General features: G+C 40.3%; 1 protein-coding gene across 1 annotated transcript in view; it reads right to left on the bottom strand.

The window, feature by feature from the left end:
- ccnyl1 (cyclin Y like 1) overlaps positions 1-22,131 on the bottom strand; it is a 57,972-nt gene extending 35,841 nt beyond the window's left edge. The window contains 2 exon segments of the mRNA NM_001016919.2: positions 2,209-2,283; positions 21,920-22,131. Coding sequence (NP_001016919.1) covers positions 2,209-2,283; positions 21,920-22,085 — 241 coding nt within the window. The 5' untranslated portion in view covers positions 22,086-22,131.
- Between the last annotated feature and the right edge of the window lie 183 nt (positions 22,132-22,314).

Below are 22,314 nucleotides of genomic sequence, written 5' to 3' on the forward strand. Positions count from 1 at the left end.
TGAGAGGGCAACTTATTAGTGTAATTAAGAAAGCTAGTATAAAAACCAAAGCCTGGGTGGTGGAGGCGGAGAAAGACCAAGAGGCCACAGCCAATCCTAATCCAATAAACTACAGTAAACTGGTAGACTCTCATCACTCCCTAGCAAGAGAACAAATAAAGCCCCAGTTGTACTCATACCAACATGTATTTGAATCTGGGGACAGAAGCAGCAGAACACTAGCCTACCTAGCCAAATTACAAGCTCCCTCAACCGCAATCCCAACTATAATAACTTCAAATAGCACCCCCTGCTCTAAATAACAGGAAATAGCAAAAGTTTTTGCAACCTATTTTAGAGCTTTGTACACCACTCATGCTAAATATACTGAGACAGATACACAGCAACACCTCATTCGCATTTCCACACTAACAGCAGCTAAGAGGGACAGTCTTCACTCTCCTATTACTAAAGAGTTGCAGCAAGCTATTAACGCCTTAGCCTTTGGTAAGGCTCCGGGACCAGACAGTATACCGGCAGACCTATATAAAAAAGTCTTTCTGATGAGTTAGTCCCCCACATATTGAATACACATACAATGGTAACTCGGAACCTTTCCTTACCACCTTCTTTTATGAAGGCCATCATTGATTGGATACTGAAACCCCAAGAAGATTTGCAGTCCTGTAATACTTATAGACCGATATCCATCCTTAACTAAGTTACTGGCAAGTAGGCTAGCCTAAGTCATGCCAGATCTCATCCACCTGGACCAAACTTCAGTTAATCGCCGGTAAAACTATTACATCAACTTAAGGACATTATTTTTAATTTGCGCATGATAATTCAGGCTCGCGGGTAGTACCATGACTGAATTCCACTAAGGCATCTGAATCTGTGAAGTTGACTTATCTGTGGCCCTTGCTTTCCAAATTTGGCTTTGGGTCCAACTTGAGTTGTGTGTTGGATCTGTATGCTGTACTTGGCTCCCACAGCAAGGGTTAGGGCAAATAGAGTATCATCGGAATCTTTACCACTTGCAAGGGGCAACAAGCAGGGGTGTCAACTTTCACTCCTGTTGTTTGCCCTAGCCATTGAGCCTCTCGCCATTGTCTGGGACCAATGAAGAAAAAAAAAAAAAAAAAAAAGTCTCCCTTTACGCAGATGACTTATTAGTCCACTTAGCAGATGCAGGCCCCTCATAATTAGGCAATACGATAACGCACTTTGGAAAACTTTGTGTATTGCAAATCAGTGGGAATAAATCTACTTTATAACGTCTGAATCCAACACCCCTTCCTGCCTTACCGCAGGAAACCCCCTTAATGGCAGCAGAGGCATTCAAACACCTTATAATTCAAATCCACTTTGATCAAGCTACTTAAGCTACTTTTCGATCACGTAATCTTGAACCTGTTCTATACCCTCTGAACAATACTCTTCCCTACCCTGTGGTCTAACCTCCCTCTAACACTCTGGGGAAAAATTAACATTTTTAAGATCTGTACATATTTCACAATTTTCCTGTCCATATTCCCAATTCGGATTCGAATTTGTGTCTTAGTAAATGTGCCCCTTAGAATTGCCTGGCGTAAACTAACCCCCTTCACTAAAGATGGGGGACTGGGTCTAAAAGATTTATATCTCTAGTAGTGCACTACATTAAATGGTGGTTCGACCCTGACACTTATAACCCGAACTGGCAGTCATTCGAAGGCCTTTAGACACCTTTCTATACGGAATAATAAACTATAAGAAATTCCCAGCTGTAATGACAACCAAGAGGAAGGCCTGAAACTTAGCTCTACCCATAGCACTCCCCAATCTTAACACCTAATGTACCTCTAAGGGCAAATTCTCATGTTCCCCACTTCTTATATTGGCCCTGCAAGCAGGTTAGGCATCTGCAGGATGTGCTTGATGGTTCCAGGCTGTGTACATGAGTTCTTTAAAGAGAAACTTGCCAAGCTCACTCATTCCTAATTCCAATATTTTCAAATCAGGCAGGTTTTCCAAGCAAAATTTGGTGGAGTCGATATACAAAATTCTCAACCACAATTCAAATCTGCCAAGATGCTAATTTAAGATAGCAATGCACAGACAGAAACAGCTTTCACTTGCAATTAAGGGTGATTCACCTCTCCACAGCAACTGTCACGGTTTACATCTGCATGTATTCAAAAGTCACATATCAAAAGGGAAAATCTGGGTAATAATGCAGAAACTCACCATCAGTCTGGGATTTGCTAAGGAATATTGTGCTTGCTTGTGGATGGTCGGATGGGTTAGGCTCATCGTGAAAATCTGCAATGAAAGGTACAAAAAAAAAAAAGAATTAACATAAAATATAATTGTAATTTGCCAAACATCCAATATGCCAGAGACCCTATTCCCTATTAAATTATTTTTTATTTCCATTAGTATGAATCTAATACAAAAATTAAAAGGGCATTTTACTGCCAACAGATTCACTACATTAGTGCCACCTAGAATACTATATTTATTCTGCAGAAAGCATTACCATATCTGAGTAAACAGCCCTAGAAACTTACTCTGTTTGTTTATGATTGCAGTTGCCATTTTAGCTTGGTCTTCATAGCTTCCTGCTTGCAGTCTAAGTCTAGCGTTATAGCTCAGATCACACATTCCAAAGGGTGGGGAGAGTGAGTTTTATGAATTCTTATGGGAAGAGGAGGGGGAGCGGGGGAGAACTGCACATATTCTGTGGAATGAAGGATTTTTCTGAGAGAGGAAGTCACATACCCTAAGAACATGTTTACAAAAAAGGAGACAAGAAATCATTTGTTTCTTTAGATAGAGGACTATCTTACTACCTTACATTACTGTAAGGGCTTATGGCTGTATTTACATAGACCTTTCTGATAGAGCTTACAAAACAGAACAGAATCAGTGCAACGGTTACAAACTTTGAAGTTGAAGAATTTAAACCACCCCAACTAATAATGTTTACACACATTAGTCTGACTAAGTTTTGGAGTTAAAAAACAGACACAAACTTTTGCTCAAGTATCAGCTTTTAGATGATACAAAAGAAAAGCAAAAAACACCAACTGAGGCAGTCTTAAAGGAGAAGAAAAGGTAAAAACTAAGTACACTTTGCCAGAAAGGTCCATGTAAATACAGCCATAAGGACTCACAGAAACGCTGCACTATCCTCTATCAAAAGAAACACAGGATTTCTTGTCTCCTTTTTTGTAAACATGTTGTTTGGATGTCTCAGAAACATCCTTAATGCCGGTGGCCAGAGTCTGGCAGCTCTCTCCTCTCTCCGGCTCCCCCCTCCCATAAGAATGCTAAGAACTCCCTCCCCCCTCGCTTAGGAATGTGTTATCTGAGCTATAAAGCCTAGACTGCAAACAGGAAGCTGCTTAATACAGCAGCTGCCATTTTAAATAAACTGAGAAAGCTTCTAGGGCTCTTTACTCAGGTATGGCAATGCTTTCTGCATAATAAATAAATTGTTCTAGGTGGCACTAATGTGGCAAAAATATTGGCAGTAAAATGCCAAAATGACTTTCCTTCTCCTTTAAACCGGGCCAACCTTGCCCATAAGCATGTTACAGTTGTACAACAGATTTATGGCTTCTGACAGACCAAATGCTGCATAACTACTTTTGTCTGTTTCCCTTTTTTTTTTACTACAATCCGGAACAGAGTATAAATGAATACGATTATCCCAAATTCCATTTTGAACTAATTCTACTTATTAGAAACTCAAAAATAATGCTTGAGAGAACTACTGCATTGAGAAAGTAGTATAGGACACAAGCATTTGCTAACATATGCCAATGTGAGCGCAAGTCAATGTTCAACAGCATTGAAAATTGGGCACAATTAACCTTTTTTTCAGATTATTGAGGGATGTGGTATTCTAAAACAATGATGCTCTAATCTAGGTAAATAAAAATTCTACCCATAACACTAACAATACATTGTTTCCAGGCATTAAAGGAGACATATTGTGTGAAAAACAAGAAAGTGCCAGTGCATTATTCTACTCTAACAATAGCAGATAATGTGTAAAGTTTTTTTTGGACCGATTTATTGAGAAATTTCTGCAAAACCCTCCCAGTCCCAACAATCTGTCTCTCTTCTGCTGGCTCCTTTCTCAGGCTATGCAGGGGTGGCACTCCCCACAATACACTATAGGATAGGAACCAATCTGCAGCTAGACTGACCTGACAGGGAACAGTGTTGTATGACTGCAGGTTAATTAACTATCCCTTAGGACAATGATCCCCAACCCATGGCTTGCGAGCAACATGTTGCTCACCAACCCCTTGGATGATGCTCCCAGTGGCCTCAAAGCAGGTACTTATTTTTGAATTCCTGACTTTTTTATGCTTGTGGTGCTCCCCAACTCTTTTTACATTTGAGTGTGGCTCAAGGGTAAAAAAGGTTGGGGACCCCTGCCTTAGGACATGCCCACCCCTCATTTGCCACATGGACAGAGATCAGAGAGGATCTATAGGAAGCTGTATATAAAGGGACTATTTTTCAGATAGTATTAATTTTTAGCTTAGTAAGTAAAACCAGCACCATATATTATTTATAATTGCCTACAATATTTTTTATGTCTCTTTCAACTTTACCTTATAATAATACCTTCATAACATGTGCCACTTACTTAAAGATAGAGCTGGTAGATTGTACTGTATGTGTATGAGAACTATCATCTGGAATATGTGGCAGCTGTGGCTCCCATTAGAGTTCTGTACTGTTAAGAGGAACATCATGTCTTATGGCTACTAAAAACCTTAAAGGAGATAGAAAACCAAGTAAGCTTCATCAGAAAGGTCTATTTATTGCTGTAAATACAGCAATAAGCACTCACAGAAATGCTGCACTGAGTCCTCTATCAAAAGAAAAAGGATTTCTTGTCTCCTTAATTCCTGTGCCAGAGTCTCTGCAGCTCTCTCCTCTCTCCTGCTCCCCCCTCCCTCAAGAATGCCAAGAACTCCCTCCCCCCACTTAAGAATGTGTGATCTGAGCCATTCAGCAGGAAGCTTCCTCATAGTCTTACAAACTGCACATGTACAGGAGTCTTGGTGCAGGAGCGTGGCATTATAGGAATTTTGTTTACAGAGCTCAGTGTTTTTTCCCCTATGAGTCTTCTGATCATCTGAACAGGAGAAATATGGGGAGACTTAAGGGCACTATTGAGAGAATTGAATGATTAACACTTTATTAAGCTTTCCTTCTCCTTTAAACATTTTTTTTATATAATGTAAGTAGTAGTGAAAAGCAAAACTGTAACAAAAAAAAAAAAACCCGGCTTTTTCACAATGCACATGCTCTGGCCCAGGATTTCGAGGATCACTAATTTGCAGCTACCCTGAGCTGGTGCGGTCTTCTCCTAACAGGAGCACCAATCTGTGCTGTCCAACTGGTGGCTGCAGCCTCCCCACCTGTCTGGCTGCTGTGACTGCTTACCTTTTTATGTGCCATACTCTGCCTGCCCTATGCTGCCTGTGAGAGGTGAACCTGGCAGGGGTTTGTTCTGGGAGTTTGTTAGCATTTGGAAATAGCCATTATATGGCCCCTAACATGTGTATTTAAGGGTATGTCTTAATATGACATAAAATTCACATATGAATGAAGGGTGATATTCTGCAGTGAACAAAAACCATTTGGGTTTTTGTTGCGCTTTCACCATTAATGTGGGTATGGCTAAATAATCTTCTGATAACATGGGTGTGGTTTGATTTGGGTGTGGTATAAAAAAGGGGAGTGGTCAAAACGGCTTTCCTTATCAGCCCTCCACCATGTAGACCAGGTAAATTTCAGCCCTTCGTACCACAGAAGTTGGACAGCACTGAGGTAAGCAATTACAATAATTGGGGGGTGCCTAACATTTTTGCACCCCCCAGTGATTTTACCTTTCCTTCTTCTTTAATGACTGATTTAGATAATCTTGCTCCCCAATTACTATTTTAATTTCAATACACAATAAAAGACTTCAATAAATTCAGTTGAGTTACTACAACTGATTTATATCTTTGGTTAAATATAGTGTTTCTGGATTGCACCTATCAATGTCCTCTCAATAAAGTGATGAGCTTCATGCTATAAAATGCCTGCTCCAACATTAGAAGGATTATATTCAGACAGCCAGGTCAGTTCAAGCTTCTGATGTGTCCGTTTCCCAATCTACACATTATATTTATTATACTCAGTGCTCCTGGTAATATGTACTAACAAGCACTGGAAACACAATAAACAATAAGAAAAAAATCCTCTGTCATCCTAACTTCATATGCATGAGAAACCATCTCCTTCTGCATAAAGAATTGCAGATTTTTCAACTTTTACTGGAGGAGAGACTTTATTTTTCATTGTTGCACCATTTAACCTTACAAGCCATTGTTGTGCAGAAATCACAGCAAATTAAAAATATAATTCATACAAAATAACAATCCCCAATCCTGGTGGCTAATCTACAAATGTTTACTAGTTTATATAGTTATAGAGATAGATATATTTTTTAAAGAAAGAATGGATAAACCAGGCATCAGTCCCCCAATAAAAGTTACCGAATTCTAAATTCAAAATATGATGCCCAAATTAAACATGCTTATAATTTAAAACTATTTAGTTATAAAACTAAATATGCAGAAACTGCCTTCCTGAGAAAGTTTGCAATTTTTTTTTATTAATTCATCCTGTGAGGAAAAAGAAGAGTGCAATACATTAAAAATTCCTAGAATATAGGTAAACAATGGCCCCATTATTGAGAATAAGGGATTTTTAAGACTGTTGAGTACCCATTACGTTTTGATAAGGTCAGCTTTTGTGCTTGTAAGTGCATGAGGAGGACACTAAGGTGTGCAGTATGGTTAACCGTGCTGTTTGCTAGATTTTTGTAGTTTGACCCTTATCTTTTATTTGATGGATTGCCCATTAAGTAAATAAACTTACGAAATGCTCCAAACAGTGATATAAAAAAAAAAAAAATCATACATTATTTAAAATAAAAGAGAGCCCTATAGGTGGCCATACATGCATCAATATTCGGTGCATCAACAAACAGTTCTTGTAAGGCCCCACATATAAGTGCATGCTGACAATCGGCCCATACACTTAAAAAATCTTCTAATTGTTCCTGCACCCAGAAGCACTTAATCCGCCCGGGTTCAGGCAATTACAGCCAATATTCACCAGCAAACACCAAGCCTGCACCTGGGCGGATTCAATGCTTCTGGGTGCAGGAACAACAAGAAGATTTTTTAAAGGGGACCTGTGACTCTAAGAAATAATTCCAATTTCTTTTCTATTGTGTTTGTTAAGCAAAATAAACTTCACATACTATATAAATGATATAAATCTTGTTTCCTTCAGTCTTGGGAATATACAATCACAGCTAGCAGGCAGCTGCCATTTTGTGGGCACTGTTATTAAGGCAAGCTTTGTATCACCCCAAAATCTTGTGTATGTGCCAGAATGGGGGACCTGATGCCCATGCCCATGCCCATGCACTGGCTACACAATTATAGTTACATAGTTACATAGGGTTGAAAAAAGACCAGTGTCCATCAAGTTCAACCCATCCAAGTAAACCCAGCACACCTAACCCACACCTACCGATCTATACACTCACATACATAAACTATAAATACAACCACTAGTACTAACTGTAGATATTAGTATCACAATAGCCTTGGATATTCTGATTGATCAAGAACTCATCCAGGCCCCTCTTAAAGGCATTAACAGAATCTGCCATTACCACATCACTAGGAAGGGCATTCCACAACCTCACTGCCCTCACTGTGAAAAACCACCTACGCTGCTTCAAATGGAAGTTCCGTTCCTCTAATCTAAAGGGGTGACCTCTGGTGCGTTGATTGTTTTTATGGGAAAAAAGAACATCCCCCAACTGCCTATAATTCCCTCTAATGTACTTGTACAGAGTAATCATGTCCCCTCGCAAGCGCCTCTTTTCCAGAGAAAACAACCCCAACCTTGACAGTCTCACCTCATAGTTTAAATCTTCCATCCCCTTTACCAGTTTAGTTGCACGTCTCTGCACTTTCTCCAGCTCATTAATATCCCTCTTAAGGACTGGAGCCCAAAACTGCACCACATACTCAAGGTGAGGCCTTACCAGGGACCTATTAAGGGGCAAAATTATGTTCTCATCCCTTGAGTCAATGCCCTTTTTTATACAAGACAGCACTTTATTTGCTTTAGTAGCCACAGAATGACACTGCCTGGAATTAGACAACTTGTTATCAACAAAAACCCCTAGATCCTTCTCCATTAAGGATACCCCCAACACACTACCATTCAGTAGATAGTTTGCGTTTATATTATTTCTACCAAAGTGCATAACTTTGCACTTATCAACATTGAACCTCATTTTCCAGTTTGCTGCCCAGTTATCTAATTTTGTCAAATCGCTCTGCAAAGCGGCAGCATCCTGCATGGAACTTACAGTTTTGCACAATTTAGTGTCATCAGCAAAAATAGAAACAGTACTCTCTATGCCCACCTCCAGGTCATTAATAAACAAGTTAAAAAGCAAAGGCCCAAGGACTGACCCCTGCGGTACTCCACTAACCACACTGGTCCAATTAGAAAATGTTCCATTTACAACCACTCTTTGTACTCTATCCTTCAGCCAGTTCTCTATCCAATTACAAATATTATGTTCTAGGCCAATATTCCTTAATTTGATCATTAACCTTCTGTGCGGTACTGTATCAAACGCTTTAGCAAAATCTAAGTAGATGACATCAACTGCCATTCCAGCATCAAGGTTCCTGCTCACCTCCTCATAAAAGGCAACTAAATTAGTCTGGCAAGATCTGTTACGCATAAAACCATGCTGGCACAATCTAATAGTATTGTGAACTGCAATGTATTCAAGTACCCTATCCCTTATTACCCCTTCCAAAAGTTTTCCTACTACTGATGTCAGACTAACAGGCCTATAGTTTTCAGGCTGAGAACGGGATCCCTTTTTAAATAACGGCACCACATTAGCAATCCGCCAGTCTCTCGGCACCATGCCAGACCTCAATGAATCCCGAAAAATTAAGTGAAGAGGTTTGGCAATCACAGCGCTCAGCTCATTTAATACCCTGAGATGAATCCCATCTGGCCCTGGACCTTTGTTTACCTTTACATGTTCAAGTCTCTTTTGAATTTTCTCCCGAGTGACCCATGCGCCAGTAGCTAAATTACTAGAACTGGGTATATTAAAAGGGAAGCCTTCATTATCTGGCTCCTCAGATGTATAGACAGATGAAAAATAAGAGTTCAAAATTTCAGCTTTTTCCCCATTCTCATCAACCAACTTACCCCCCCCGTGATAATAAAGTTCCCACCCCTTCTTGCTTCATTTTTTTTACTATTCACATAATTAAAAAATAATTTAGGATTCTTTTTACTCCTAGCTGCAATATCCCTTTCCATTTCTATTTGAGCTTGCTTGATAGCTTTTTTGCATGCTTTATTTGCTTCCTTGTACCTGATGAAAGTTTCTGCTGTCCCAGCTAACTTGAATGCCCTAAAAGCACGTTTTTTCTTACCAACCTCTACAATAACACTTTTATTCGGCCATAAAGGTTTTGCTTTGCGATGCCTCTCCTTGCTTACAAGGGGGATATACTGTTGTGTATACCTACAAAGCAATGTTTTAAAGATGTTACATTTTCCTTCTGTGTCTAACCCCATGAAAAGCCTTTCCCAGTTGACACATTGCACAGATGCCCTTATACTGGCAAAGTCTGCACGTCTAAAATTGAGCGTTTTAGTTACTCCCTTATAGCGCTGTCTCTGCAGCATTATCTCAAAGGAGACCATGTTGTGATCACTGTTCCCCAAATGCTCACCCACACAAATGTTAGAGATGAGTTCATTATTATTAGAAATCACCAGGTCCAAAATAGAGTCATTCCTAGTGGGTTCTTGAACCGCCTGAAATAAAAAGTTGTCATTTAGCATATTTACAAACCTACTAGCTTTTTCTGACTTAGCCACCCCATTACTCCAGTCAATGTCCGGATAATTAAAGTCCCCCATAATAACAACTTGACCCAGTTTTGAAGCCTCCTCCATTTGCAACAATAGCTGGGCCTCATCCCCCTCATCTATACGGGGTGGTTTATAGCATACACCAATGATCATTTTCTTTGTGACCTTCAGCCCTACTGAAATTTCTACCCAAAGAGATTCAACGTTTTCATTGGTAATGTCTTTATTACATGGCTTTAAATCTGACTTTACGTAAAGACAAACCCCTCCCCCCTTTTTAATCTCTCTGTCCCTCCTAAAAAGTGTATAGCCATTTAAATTTGCAGCCCAGTCGCATTTATCATCCCACCAGGTCTCAGTGATACCTATTAAATCATAATTTTCAATTCATGCAATAGCTTGCAGCTCCCCTAATTTACCCGACAAGCTACGCGCATTAGCCAGCATGCAGCGGAGATTATTACTTCTCCCTCTGATGTTTACATTAGCTAAGGGAGAATTAGAGCTAAGGCAAATACTAGACTGTTTTCCTTGTAACGGAAGCTCCTTATCTGATAAACTATATGCCCCCCTCACTCCTCCCCCACAACCCTTTGCTAGTCCCCCTACCCCATCTACACTAATTTTCCCATAGAATTCTAGCTCACCCCCCCCCCTTGTCTAGTTTAAACACTCCTCCAACCTCTTAACCATTCTCTCCCCTAGCACAGCAGACCCCCTTCCATTGAGGTGCAATCCGTCACGGCTGTATAGATTGTACCCCAAGGAAAAGTCAGCCCAGTGCTCTAGGAACCCAAATCCTTCCTTCCTACACCAAGACTTTAGCCACGCATTTAGCTCCCTAAGCGCTCGCTGTCTCCCTAAACTTGCACGTGGCACCGGCAAAATTTCCGAAAAAATGACATTGGAGGACCTTTGCCTAATCTTAGAGCCTAGATCCCTGAACTCACTCTTTAAAGTCCCCCACCTACCGTTCATTTTGTCGTTAGTACCGATATGTACCAAGACAGCCGGGTCATGCCCAGCCCCTCCCAATAATGTGTCAACCCGATCAACCACATGCCGAACCCTGGCACCAGGAAGACAGCAAACTGTCCGGTTGAAGCGATCCGCTTGACAGATTACCCTGTCCACTTTCCTAATGATCGAATCCCCTATAACCACCATCTGTTTAGGCCTAGCTCTGCTCTCCTCCCCACCACTACTAGAGAAACTGGTCTCCCGGCTGTTAGAGAGATCAGCCTCACCTAGAACCGCCAATCCAGAGTTCACACTCCCATCTTCACACAATCTGGCAAATCTGTTGGGATGCGCAAACCCTGGAGCAGCCTCCCTTTTCCTTTTCCCCACACTAGATTTTCTAACTGTCACCCAGCTTACTGCTCTATCATCCTTTTGCTGCTCCCCTCCCCCCCCTACTATCTGACCCCACTAGTTCTTGTTCAGTTAGCAAGAGACCCCTCTCAAGATTGTTGATTGAACGCAGTGTTGCAACGTGTTCCTCTAGTGCTCTAACGCGAGCCTCTAAAGTGGCAACGCGAGCCTCTAAAGTGGCAAATTAGATGGTGAGGAGGTAGGGGGGATTTAAGTGCTGAATGGAAAGTTTAAGTAATTGTCTGCCCTGCCTCTATGCCTAAGGTATAGAGGAGGGGCAGGCAGTATATGATTGACAGCTGGGATTTTTAAATGCACTTATAATGGGTTTGAATGTGTTAATATAAAAATGAATTTTGGTTTCATGTTTAATTTAAAAGGGACTTTTATTATACAGATTTTTATGTCTGGGTAACAGGTCCACTTTAAGTGTACAGGCAAATTGTCAGCCTGCTCTTATACGCAGATGATAATCCACCTTGTGGGCCCTACCCTTGGTGCTAAATCATCAGATTGGATAGAATTCTTTTTTTTCTACCTATATATCGGACGATTCTACTGCATTCACTTAGTGGAGTGTACAAAAGATCTTCCTGCAATCACTGGTTGTAAGGAAGATCATAACGGTAATATGTATGGCCACCATAAGGCTTGTGGGCTTACCATTGCAGCTGTTGTAGAAAATGAGTAGCAGATGAGGTCAGTAAGTCAGTGTTTATTGCGCAATCCCTTTAGAATTATCTTCCAGGTTTATCATCATTATGGGAAAATCCATTAAAGGGTGTTTAGTTACTAGATGTGCTTGCTACAGCACAGAGCAAGCTCAGCGTGTGCATTTTTTGCTCTTTTGCAGAATCATTTAAAGTTTGCTTTTCAGCTCTGAAGGACAAATGAATGCTGCTATATTGATAAAGCAGCACTACGAAAAGTCAAGTCACAAGGGTCTGTTCAGATTACCTCTTTTATAATGATGTCCTCTAAAGGATTTGAATGTGAGCCTGCTGCCTTTATGTTAAACCACTTACACAGTGTAAAATACATTCTATTTTAAAAGCCATGTACACTGTTAAGAATCAGTGCCCTAATGGTTAAGTTAACATACATTTTTTTTCAAAGGCTATAATTAGGCTCTTCAACTACCTACCAAGGCTAGTTGCTCACTATAGTGCTTTACCACTGGTACAAGAGCAAGTGTTTGATGCTTGCACTCCTTAGTGTATTATTCCATGTGAACGGGCCCTAAGTGCCAGAAAGGTACAGAAAGCAGCTCACAGGGGTATGCAAGTGAGCCCTGTTTTTAATGGCGATAAATGAAGCACACAAAAATTAAGCAAATAGTGTACCATGTCTAAAAACACCAAAACACACCCTTGTGTTTCATATCTGCAATTAACTGTTAAAATACAAATCAACCACATGTGAACTCACCATTTATAATGCTCAATGCATACGAATGTAAATTTCCCTCACTGCTTAAACAGCGACTCCAACTCATCTGAAGGTAAAGACTGATCAGAAGGTAAAGCCAAACATATTATTTGGAACTTGATACAAAAAAAATTGCATATAGTGCAGTAAATTTATTGCAAATTGATTGTCCCGCTTAACACATGCTACTTACAGAAATCCAGTAAAATTTGTGCATGGAAATGATAAACAAGCAGCATTAAGTGTTGTGTGGCATCGACAATGCTTTCTCAGAAGCAATTAAGATTTCATACTATTGGGGTGCTTACCAATAAAAGAACTTAGTTGTGACGCTGTGCAAGAGAATTACTGGATTTCTGTACGTATCCTGTATTGAGCAGGGGCATGAACTGCAATGGGCAACTTGCACTTTTCCCCTCAGTGAGTTGTGTCAAACCACTTTCAATATAAGTATCTGGGTCCAAATGCACTCTAGCACAACTAAATGGAAGTGCACAATCAGTCCTTTCTGCCTTCTGGTCCAAACTAAGCACATTTGCAGCTACTGACACATAGGGGCCCATTTACTTACTCACGAACGGGCCGAATGCGTCCGATTGCGTTTTTTTCGTAATGATCGGTATTTTGCGATTTTTTTCGGAAAATTATCGCGACTTTTTCGTTACCAATACGATTTTTGCGGAAAAACGCAAGTTTTTCGTAGCCATTCCGAAAGCTGCGATTTTTTCGTAGCGTTAAAACTTGCGCAAAAAGTTGCAATTTTTTCGTAGTGTTAAAACTTGCGCAAAACGTCGCGCCTTTTAAGTTTTAACGCTACGAAAAAATCGCAACTTTCGGAATGGCTACGAAAAACTCGCGTTTTTTCGCGCAAATCGTATTGGTAACGAAAAAGTCGCGATAATTTCCGAAAAGTCGTAAAGGCGCCGAAAAAATCGCAAAAAATACGAAAAAGTCGCAAAATGTTCGTTTTCCAATCGGAATTTTTCCAATTCGGATTCGAATTCGTGGGTTAGTAAATCAGCCCCATAGTGTTGTGTGAACTCTGGAGCTAGTTACCTCTTGGTAGCTCCAGGGTTCCCTCAGCACCCAGTGTCAATAGCTTCAAGCAGACTTATGGCTGAAGAATCGGGCACAGACATTCACACAGAAAACACTGGAAATGATGCAATGCAAAAATATTCAGCACAACTGTCTAATTTGTGATGAAGCACATGCTTGAGCATGCACAGTTGAAGCTGACTAGCCCCCAACTGTGCATGCTCAAGCAGGGTCCATATCAGCAGTAAGACCCGAAGCACTTTCAACTGAACAGAAGATGATGCCCAGGTACGCTGCTTTGCCCTTTTTGGTTGGGTTTTTCTATAGCGCCAGTTTTGGGGTCGATGCAGCCAAGTTAGGAGGGCTTAAAATAGGGGAACTAAGATGTACTCCATAATTGGTGCTGCACAAGTTTTATTTAGGGCAAAGACACACGGAGCTACTTGTCACAGCTACTAAATGCAAGAAAATACTGATCCTCTGGATCAACTAGTAGTTAGGCAGGTTATATATAGGCATTATGGTTGAACTTAATGGACGTATGTCTTTTTCCAACCCAACTTACTATCTTACTATCTAATTTCCTCTGCTAAAACACACCTAGAGACAATTATCAGTAAATGATCAACACTGTCTATTTTTGTAGCCGTGACAAGTAGCTGCTACTAGTAGCTCTTTGTGTCTTCACTCTTAAGGTGGCCACACACGTGGCGATCTGACGATGTTTTGTGCGATCCGCCACACACCGTTCAGGGCTGAAACAGCAGATAAGGAGGTAGAAACAATAGGATTTCTACCTCCTTCTGCCGATTCAGCCCTGACGGCAGATTTTGGTCAGGTGCCTTCTATGGCGCCCGATCAAAATTTTCTAACCTGGCCGATCGGCGAGTCGACCAATTTTGGCAGCTTCCTGCGATATCGGTCGACTCGCCAACATGCCATACACGCACCGAATATTGTACGAAACGAGGTTTCGTACGATATTATTGGTGCGTGTATGGCCAGCTTTAGGCTAATTTCCGACGGAGCATGGGTAACTACCCATGATAGAGGTGATAGAAACAGGACTTAAACAAAAACTATTCCCCCAAACAATGTAGGTCTCTATAAAAAATGTACATTGCATAAACAAGCTCATATGAAAAACCCTGCTCCATGTAAATAAACCATTTTCATAAAAATATACTTTAGTAGTGTGTGCTAGTGGGTACAGGTATGGGATCCCTTATACGGAAACCTGATATCCAGAAAGCTCCGAATTACGGAACGGCTGTCTCCCATAGACTCCATTTTAATAAAATAATTCAGATTTTTTAAATTGATTTCCTTTTTCTCTGTAAAAATAAAACTGTACCTTGTATTTGATCCCAACTAAGATATAATTATTCCTTACTAAATGCAAAATAATCCTAATGGGTTTATTTAATGTTTTATTGATTTTTTAGTAGACAAGGTTTGAAGATCCAAATTTTGGAAAGACCCCTTATCCAGAATACCCTTGGTCCCGAGCATTCTGGATAACGGGTCCTATACCTGTACCATAGAAAATTGCCATGTTAAGAATTAAGGGCCGCCTTCTGGGATCATAGGATTCATAGTGTACACAAACAAGCCAAGGCACACATACATGCTAGGCCACAACAGCCACTTAATGAACAGAGTTCTGCCTTTTGCATCCACACAAAGCTGCATTATTTCTGGTCATGTGATCTCTGAGGGAGCACACAGCCCATCGCTAAATGGTGGATCAAGGGAAAGAACGTAAAAGGGCAATATTTACTGATATATTTATTCCAGTTTGGTATAATTCTAAAAGGTCAGTTAACATAATATAAACTATCTGTTGGTTAAGTATTCATTCTGAGGGTATAGTTTTGCTTTAAGTTCTGCTTGGCTCACAAAAAAAAAAAAAAAAAGCTCAACAGATTTCATGGACAATTCATAAGATTCTTTGATCAACTATAAGGCATCTTGATTGCTTCTGTGTTCACATGGAAAACAAATGAAGGTCAAAACTACTAAAGTCACCTCTTGCCATAGTAAAGCAAATGATCTGCTTAAGCACATGCTGGCAGTAACCGTCATATGTATGATTACAGCTCCTAGATATGTGTAAGTTGGAATTGTTTAAATATTTGCTCTACCTTTAGGGCTCTGGCACACGGGGAGATTAGTCGCCCGCCACAAAACTCCCTGTTCGTGGGCGACTAATCTCCCCGGTTTGCCATCCAACCGGCGAAAATGTAAATTGCCGGTGGGATGGCATACGCGGCGGCGCGATTGCGGTGAAATCGTGCAAGTTGCCTCGAGAGGAAACTTGCGCTATTTCACTGAAATCGTGTTGCGGCATATGCCATCCCACCGGTGATTTACATTTTCGCCGGTGGGATGGCATTTCGGGGAGATTAGTCACCCGAGACACGGGAGATTTGTCGCGGGCGACTAATCTCCCCGTGTGCCAGAGCCCTTACTGTGTACATAATTTACATGAGAATTTTGCTTCTTTTAAATAACTACAGCAGCAATATAATTTTCATACTCTTACATATGTTCTATTTTTGACACAAAATTGTAAACCTGTCCATTTGCTGGAGAGCATTATAAACTGATAACTATACAGCACATCTTGTAATATCAGACAGATTAGCCTTTTTGTAACTTTAGCATTATCTGGGCAATGACTGTGGCGCTCTGTGCACTTGATGCTATCTGTGGACCAACATTCCAAATTATTCTCATTTTTCACAGATTCTACATTTTTTGAGCCCATATACTTTAATATACTATCCTAGTTAAGCAATAACGACTGTATTGTGTGAATAGTTTTCTTAAAATAGCTTTACTTATTGTGGTGACCTCAATCTCCCCCTCATACAGAGAACTCAATTGTTGGGAGATATTCTCTGCGGTACAAGGCACCATTGTATTTGTTTGTTAAACAGAAGAAGACACAGACCCTAACCCTAACTGTAATTAATACCACTTCAGTACTGAATTTATACATGGCATTTTTTTTAAAAGCTATGTTAAACTAATGTTAAACTACTGGTAATAGATTCAAATGTGTGCAGTACAGGATTATATACTTAAAAAATGTAGCACTAATGATTTTGTTAATAGTGGGGAATAGCAGATGTAATTAAATTGAAAATAACACAATCATGTCAATGATCCACGCTGATTTACAAGCAGACATATTTACTGCATTACATGAATACAAGGGGCTCTAACTTTTTTTTTTTTCTTTTCATTTCATCAGAATTATAATTGCTGTTAGAGCCATGCCATTTAATCAAGCAGAATGACTGTCCCACAGAGGTATGGGATAGACAGTTAACAGAGGCACCATAAATCCAGCCTTGGAACAGTGCAGTATATGGACATATAAAGAACAAGTCAACCACAAAAATAATTTTTTGCCTAATAAAAGAAAACTTAATTCTAAGTAACTTTGTAATATCCATTCATGACATATTTGTAATGGTTGTTGAGTTATTTGTATATATAGCTGCTAATAGAAGCAGTGTCTATCTGTCCTTTCTATTCTCTTCCCTGGTGGCTCTGGCATTTGAAACAATGTAACACAAGTAGCAGATTTTACAGACCTGACTTGCTGGAGGAGCCTGGCACTTGCAACATTGTTTAAAAAGTAACAATTAGGAGTTCAGCAAATGCTGATTTCTATAGCAATTACATTTACAAATAACTTAAAAAAGTAAACATAATTTTTTAATAAATTGATATTGGAAAGTTGCTTTGAATTAGGTTTTCTTTTATTAGGCAAAAAATATTTTTGGGGTTGACATGTCCTTTAAGCAGGACTACTTCAGGCCAGCTGAAAGTTGTCTGGTCCACAAATACTCTTCTGCAGAGTGGCTATTCTGAAATATTCAGCAGTATTCAAGTATTCAAGTCCACCAACACCTCCTTATGAACCGCCACCTCACATTTCTGGGTTATACACATTTAGTCCCCTTTAAGAACCACTGTCCTTGATACATGTTATACTGAAGTACAGAGTTTAGGGAGCTATCTCTAGGAGCTTGTCAGAAATTATAAGAAAGCATGCTTAAATCTGTCACAGTAGCTAAAAATATGTGGTGCACGTTATGTTTTGGGGTTCTGTACCAGCCCAAGTCCACCACAGACCTTTAGCAGTAAAGATCTGCCCCTCTGAATATGCCCTAATTGGCTTCCATCTTCTTTTTTGCTTATTTACACCACTTGCTCTGTGCTGCTGTCAGTTACCTGAGCTTAGCGACCAATTGTCAATATAATGTATTCATAGAAAATAAATTTCACAATACAAGGCCAACTATTAAATTTGAATAGATGACTAATCAGCGATTTGTCAAACAGGAAAATCTTATTTTCTGCTTGATAATTTGCAACAACCACCAAGCTTAGCTTCTCCACAGCTGACTAGAGCACACTAAGTAGGATGATGAGCTCCTGGTTCATTACACTTACTGCTTAACATTTAGGATGGTACATTAAGCTCAGTATATAAAAAACATTTCTAGCCATGCTTGTTTTTAGGCAGGCCTGAACTGGCAATATGTAGACTCTGGCAAATGCCGGGGATGCTGGTATAAGATGCCGTAGACAGTTACTATTTATTGGCCTGGTGGGGGGTTGCTTAGGCCTCTGTGTACTTGAAATGCCAAGGCCTATTTTGAATCTCAATCCAGACCTGTTTTTAGGGTTTAGTTTTCCTTTTAGGGTCAGGTTGTTATTTCATGTCAAAGACACTTAAAAAACCCTTAGGGGGACATTTATTAATGTACGAACGCTCCAAGTGTATTTTCTGCAACAATTTTGTACCTTGCAACAAAATCATTGTCGCACCGAGTACGAAAGTCTCGGATTCATTCAAGCTTCGTTATCGTGACTTTCCTTGAGCCAGGTTGGAGCTGCAGAGTGCCATTGATTCCTATGGAAGGCTTCCAAAATCATGCACAGAAGGATCAAAGTCGGAAAGGTTTTCCCGCTGTTTACAATCGTTCGGTACGAAAATTTTGTGACTTTTGGAACACCAATACGAAGTTATCATAACTATTACGATTTTTTCGTAAGCATCTTCGTGATATTTGCGATCATCAGAAATTAAATCCAATCCGAATTTTACCCATTTCGGAATTCGAACTCGTGATTTGATGAATGTGCCCCTTAGAGTTACACTATCGCCAAGTTTTATAGAAAATACAGAGGTTAAGCATATCACTGGGCTAACCATTATGGGAATGTATAAGTGCATTTTGCAGAGTGCACAGGTAGATCCCTTGACCACTTTACAGTAATTGGTACTGAAAGGGTTCTACAACAAAAGAGGAGGTTATATCCTCAACAGACAACTCTAAGGGCTCTAGCACATGAGGAGATTTGTCGCCTGCGTTTTTTCCTCCTGGCGCTTTGGCGACAAGTCGCCACAACAATACCCACAAAGAGATTTCATGCTAGTTGAGCTCCAGTCGATCTGCTACCCATGGTACACTCAACAGTTAACCCCCCCTCATGTTTACTCAAGTCGCTCAGAAAAGGGTCTGTGTGCGATTTGAAACAGCAGGCGATTTGAAGTAGCCTCGTATGTTTTGACGCTGGCGATTTCCATTGATTTAGCATTGGCGTCTTGTCACCAAATCGCTCTTTTAAAAATCGCCGGCGACAAATCTCCTCGTGTGCCAGAGCCCTAAGATCCACTCGTTTGGAAAAGCGAGTAGATCTTTTCATGATATGCCCACCTACAAGTGGGTGATATCAGACTAATTTGATCCTAGGGCCAAACAATCAAATTAGAACGGTGGGAATAGGCACCATCAGATTGGGGACCGCATCAAAGAGCCCATGCGGTCCCCAATCAGATGGAAAAAATCAAACCTGCCCAATAGAGAGTTGGCCAATTTCAGGCCAGATGTCGGTAAGGAAGGCCCATCGGTGATGCCCACACAGGGGAAGATAAGCTGCCGAATTGGCCCAAAGGACCGATATCAGCAGCTGAAATTGGCCTGTGTATGGCCACCTTTAGAAAAAAGGTTAAGTGGATCTTTTATCTAGTGACTAGAATTCTGAATAAATTTTGAATACAATATCTCATGCTTTGTGGGAAATACTGACTACATTGTATTGCGCACAATAGTATTCCTTCTACAATGTGTGAAATTATCTAAAATATTATGTTTTTGTAAATAATGTTTGTCTTTATAAATACTATTCAATACAGTCAGAGAAGTACTTGGTTATCTGAAAACAGTTTTTGATTGACTTTTTAGATTTAAATACTGTGACATTTCTCTGTACCTCGTCAGCCTTTTAATTAATAAGAGGACTCTAAACCCCAGAATATCATAACTTTCTCCCTCTATTCATTCTCATTCATTTCTAAATCATAAGCAGATCAACTGCAGCTCTTTTAGATAATTAATTGTCAAACACCACCCCCCCCCCCCATCCTTTTTGTTTCTGAGCTTGAAAGCCACCCCCAGTGATCTCAGTTGCTAATTTCCACCTTCTTCTTGCTGTGCTTCTGCGCTGGCCCTTTCTTACCCAGCCACCATTTTAAGGCACATGTATTTATATATATATATAGCCTTTAGCATATGGCATATTTGCAGCATGCAAACTGACAAAGTGACACCTCATAGCAGTTTTAAGCTTTCTTGTTTAAATATAGCATCCCTTTAATACTTATGGCCTGCTGAAAAGCGGCCTAAATTTTATCTTAAAGAAATAGTTCAGTGTAAAAATGAAAATTGGTAAAATAGACTGCGCAAAATAAAAAATGTTTTCAAATCTATAAAGGCTGAAGTGGGCAGATGTTTAACATTATGTCCAGAACGCTACTTTCTCCTTTACAGCTCCCTAAGCTGTTAGCAGTCAGTAACCAATCAGTGACTTGAGGGGGGGTCCTATGGGACATACCGGTTCAGTTAGTTTGCTTTGGAATCTGACCTGCATGCTCACAAACTAACTGAATAATTATGTCCCATGTGCCCCCAAAAGTCAATGACTAGGTAAGAGGTTAGAGAGCAGAAAGCAGGAAGTAGTGTTTTTGCTATAATGCTAGATATCTGCTCACTCCAGCCTTTATAGATTACATTTTTGCCTAACTATGTTACACATATTTTTTATTTTGCTCAGTCTATTTTTTCCAGTTTCATTTTTATGCTGAACTGTTCCTTTAAGCCTAGTATTGTCTATAACGGGAAAAAACAAGATAGCATTTCCAATTTAAGTCAATGTGAACTGCAGGAAACAATTTCAGACACTACAAAGTGCCATAGCCCTAAGGTTGTCAATGTACCTTATAACCACCACAACTACATATCAGCAGGTCAGAGATCTTTACTGTATAAACAATGTAATGCAATGTGATGCAAAATGTCAGGGCAGTTAACTTGTTGCAACTGTACTATACTTTATCTATTACCTTAATAACCCCCTGTTTATATTAATGTATTCTACTGTACAGTGCTGCGTACATAAGTAGTGCTTTATAAATAAAGATATACATACATACATACTATAGACAATTCCCAGTATTTTGCTTTTTTCTCTTGATTAAAAAAATACCTATTTTTTTTAGTATAGCCACTGACAGCATAAACAAGAAAAAAGGGAAACAAAGAACTTATTGTGTAAAAAGAATTAGTTACTGCCACTACCAGCAACAGTGGTATCTACACAAGTGCAGAATTGAACTAATTTTGGAACCAATGAAACAAGCCACAACAACCCACAGCTAAGGTGCTTATGGGCTTCTATAAATGATTGCAGACAAAACAATACACATATAGTAGTAAAGTACTTCTGTTATGAACTTGTGTCAGAATGAGTGTCTCTGGATCTTTTAAAGTGGCCAGTTGCAAAGTAGCATTTTTTGCTTCTAAATATTATTTCTAGTGTGAGCAGGGACACTACAAATTCCAGATAATGAAATAAGAAATTGATAGAACCATGGTATTAGTATGGTGAGCAGGGCATGCTGCACTACGCTCCCACTTGCAAGGAGTTTCATGTGCCACTGCACAATGTCAGCAAAGTGTGCAAAATAATTCCAGATCATTTTAGCTGCTGTAAATGGCACCATGTGGGGTGTACTCACCAACAGGGAACTCCCGGTCGCTTATGTGCTGTAAATGAGGTCCTGGGTCGGTTTCCTGCAGCTCAACTTGCGCCTGGTAGGGCTCCCCTCTCTCTGTCACTGCACGGTCCCGCCCCGCTTTCGGGCTGGCGTCCGGGGACACGCAACAGGTCACGGTGTTCCCCATGGTACCGAGCTCGGGAGCTGGGAACTAGAGATAGCCTGAGCAGCTTTCCTGTTCACAACGGAGGCATGGAGGCGCTCCAAAGCTGGGATACGGCTGTAGAGCAAAGCGAAAAGCTGCTATGATGGCCAGGATATGCCCCGCATCCTCTCCTCGTTTCCTAAGGCGGCCGGTCCTACGGGAGCTCAAGGGAGGGCTCGAACACGTGACGCAATCCACACCTCCCGAAATG

The sequence above is a fragment of the Xenopus tropicalis genome, chromosome 9, assembly GCF_000004195.4.
Source record: "Xenopus tropicalis strain Nigerian chromosome 9, UCB_Xtro_10.0, whole genome shotgun sequence".
Lineage (NCBI taxonomy): Eukaryota > Metazoa > Chordata > Amphibia > Anura > Pipidae > Xenopus > Xenopus tropicalis.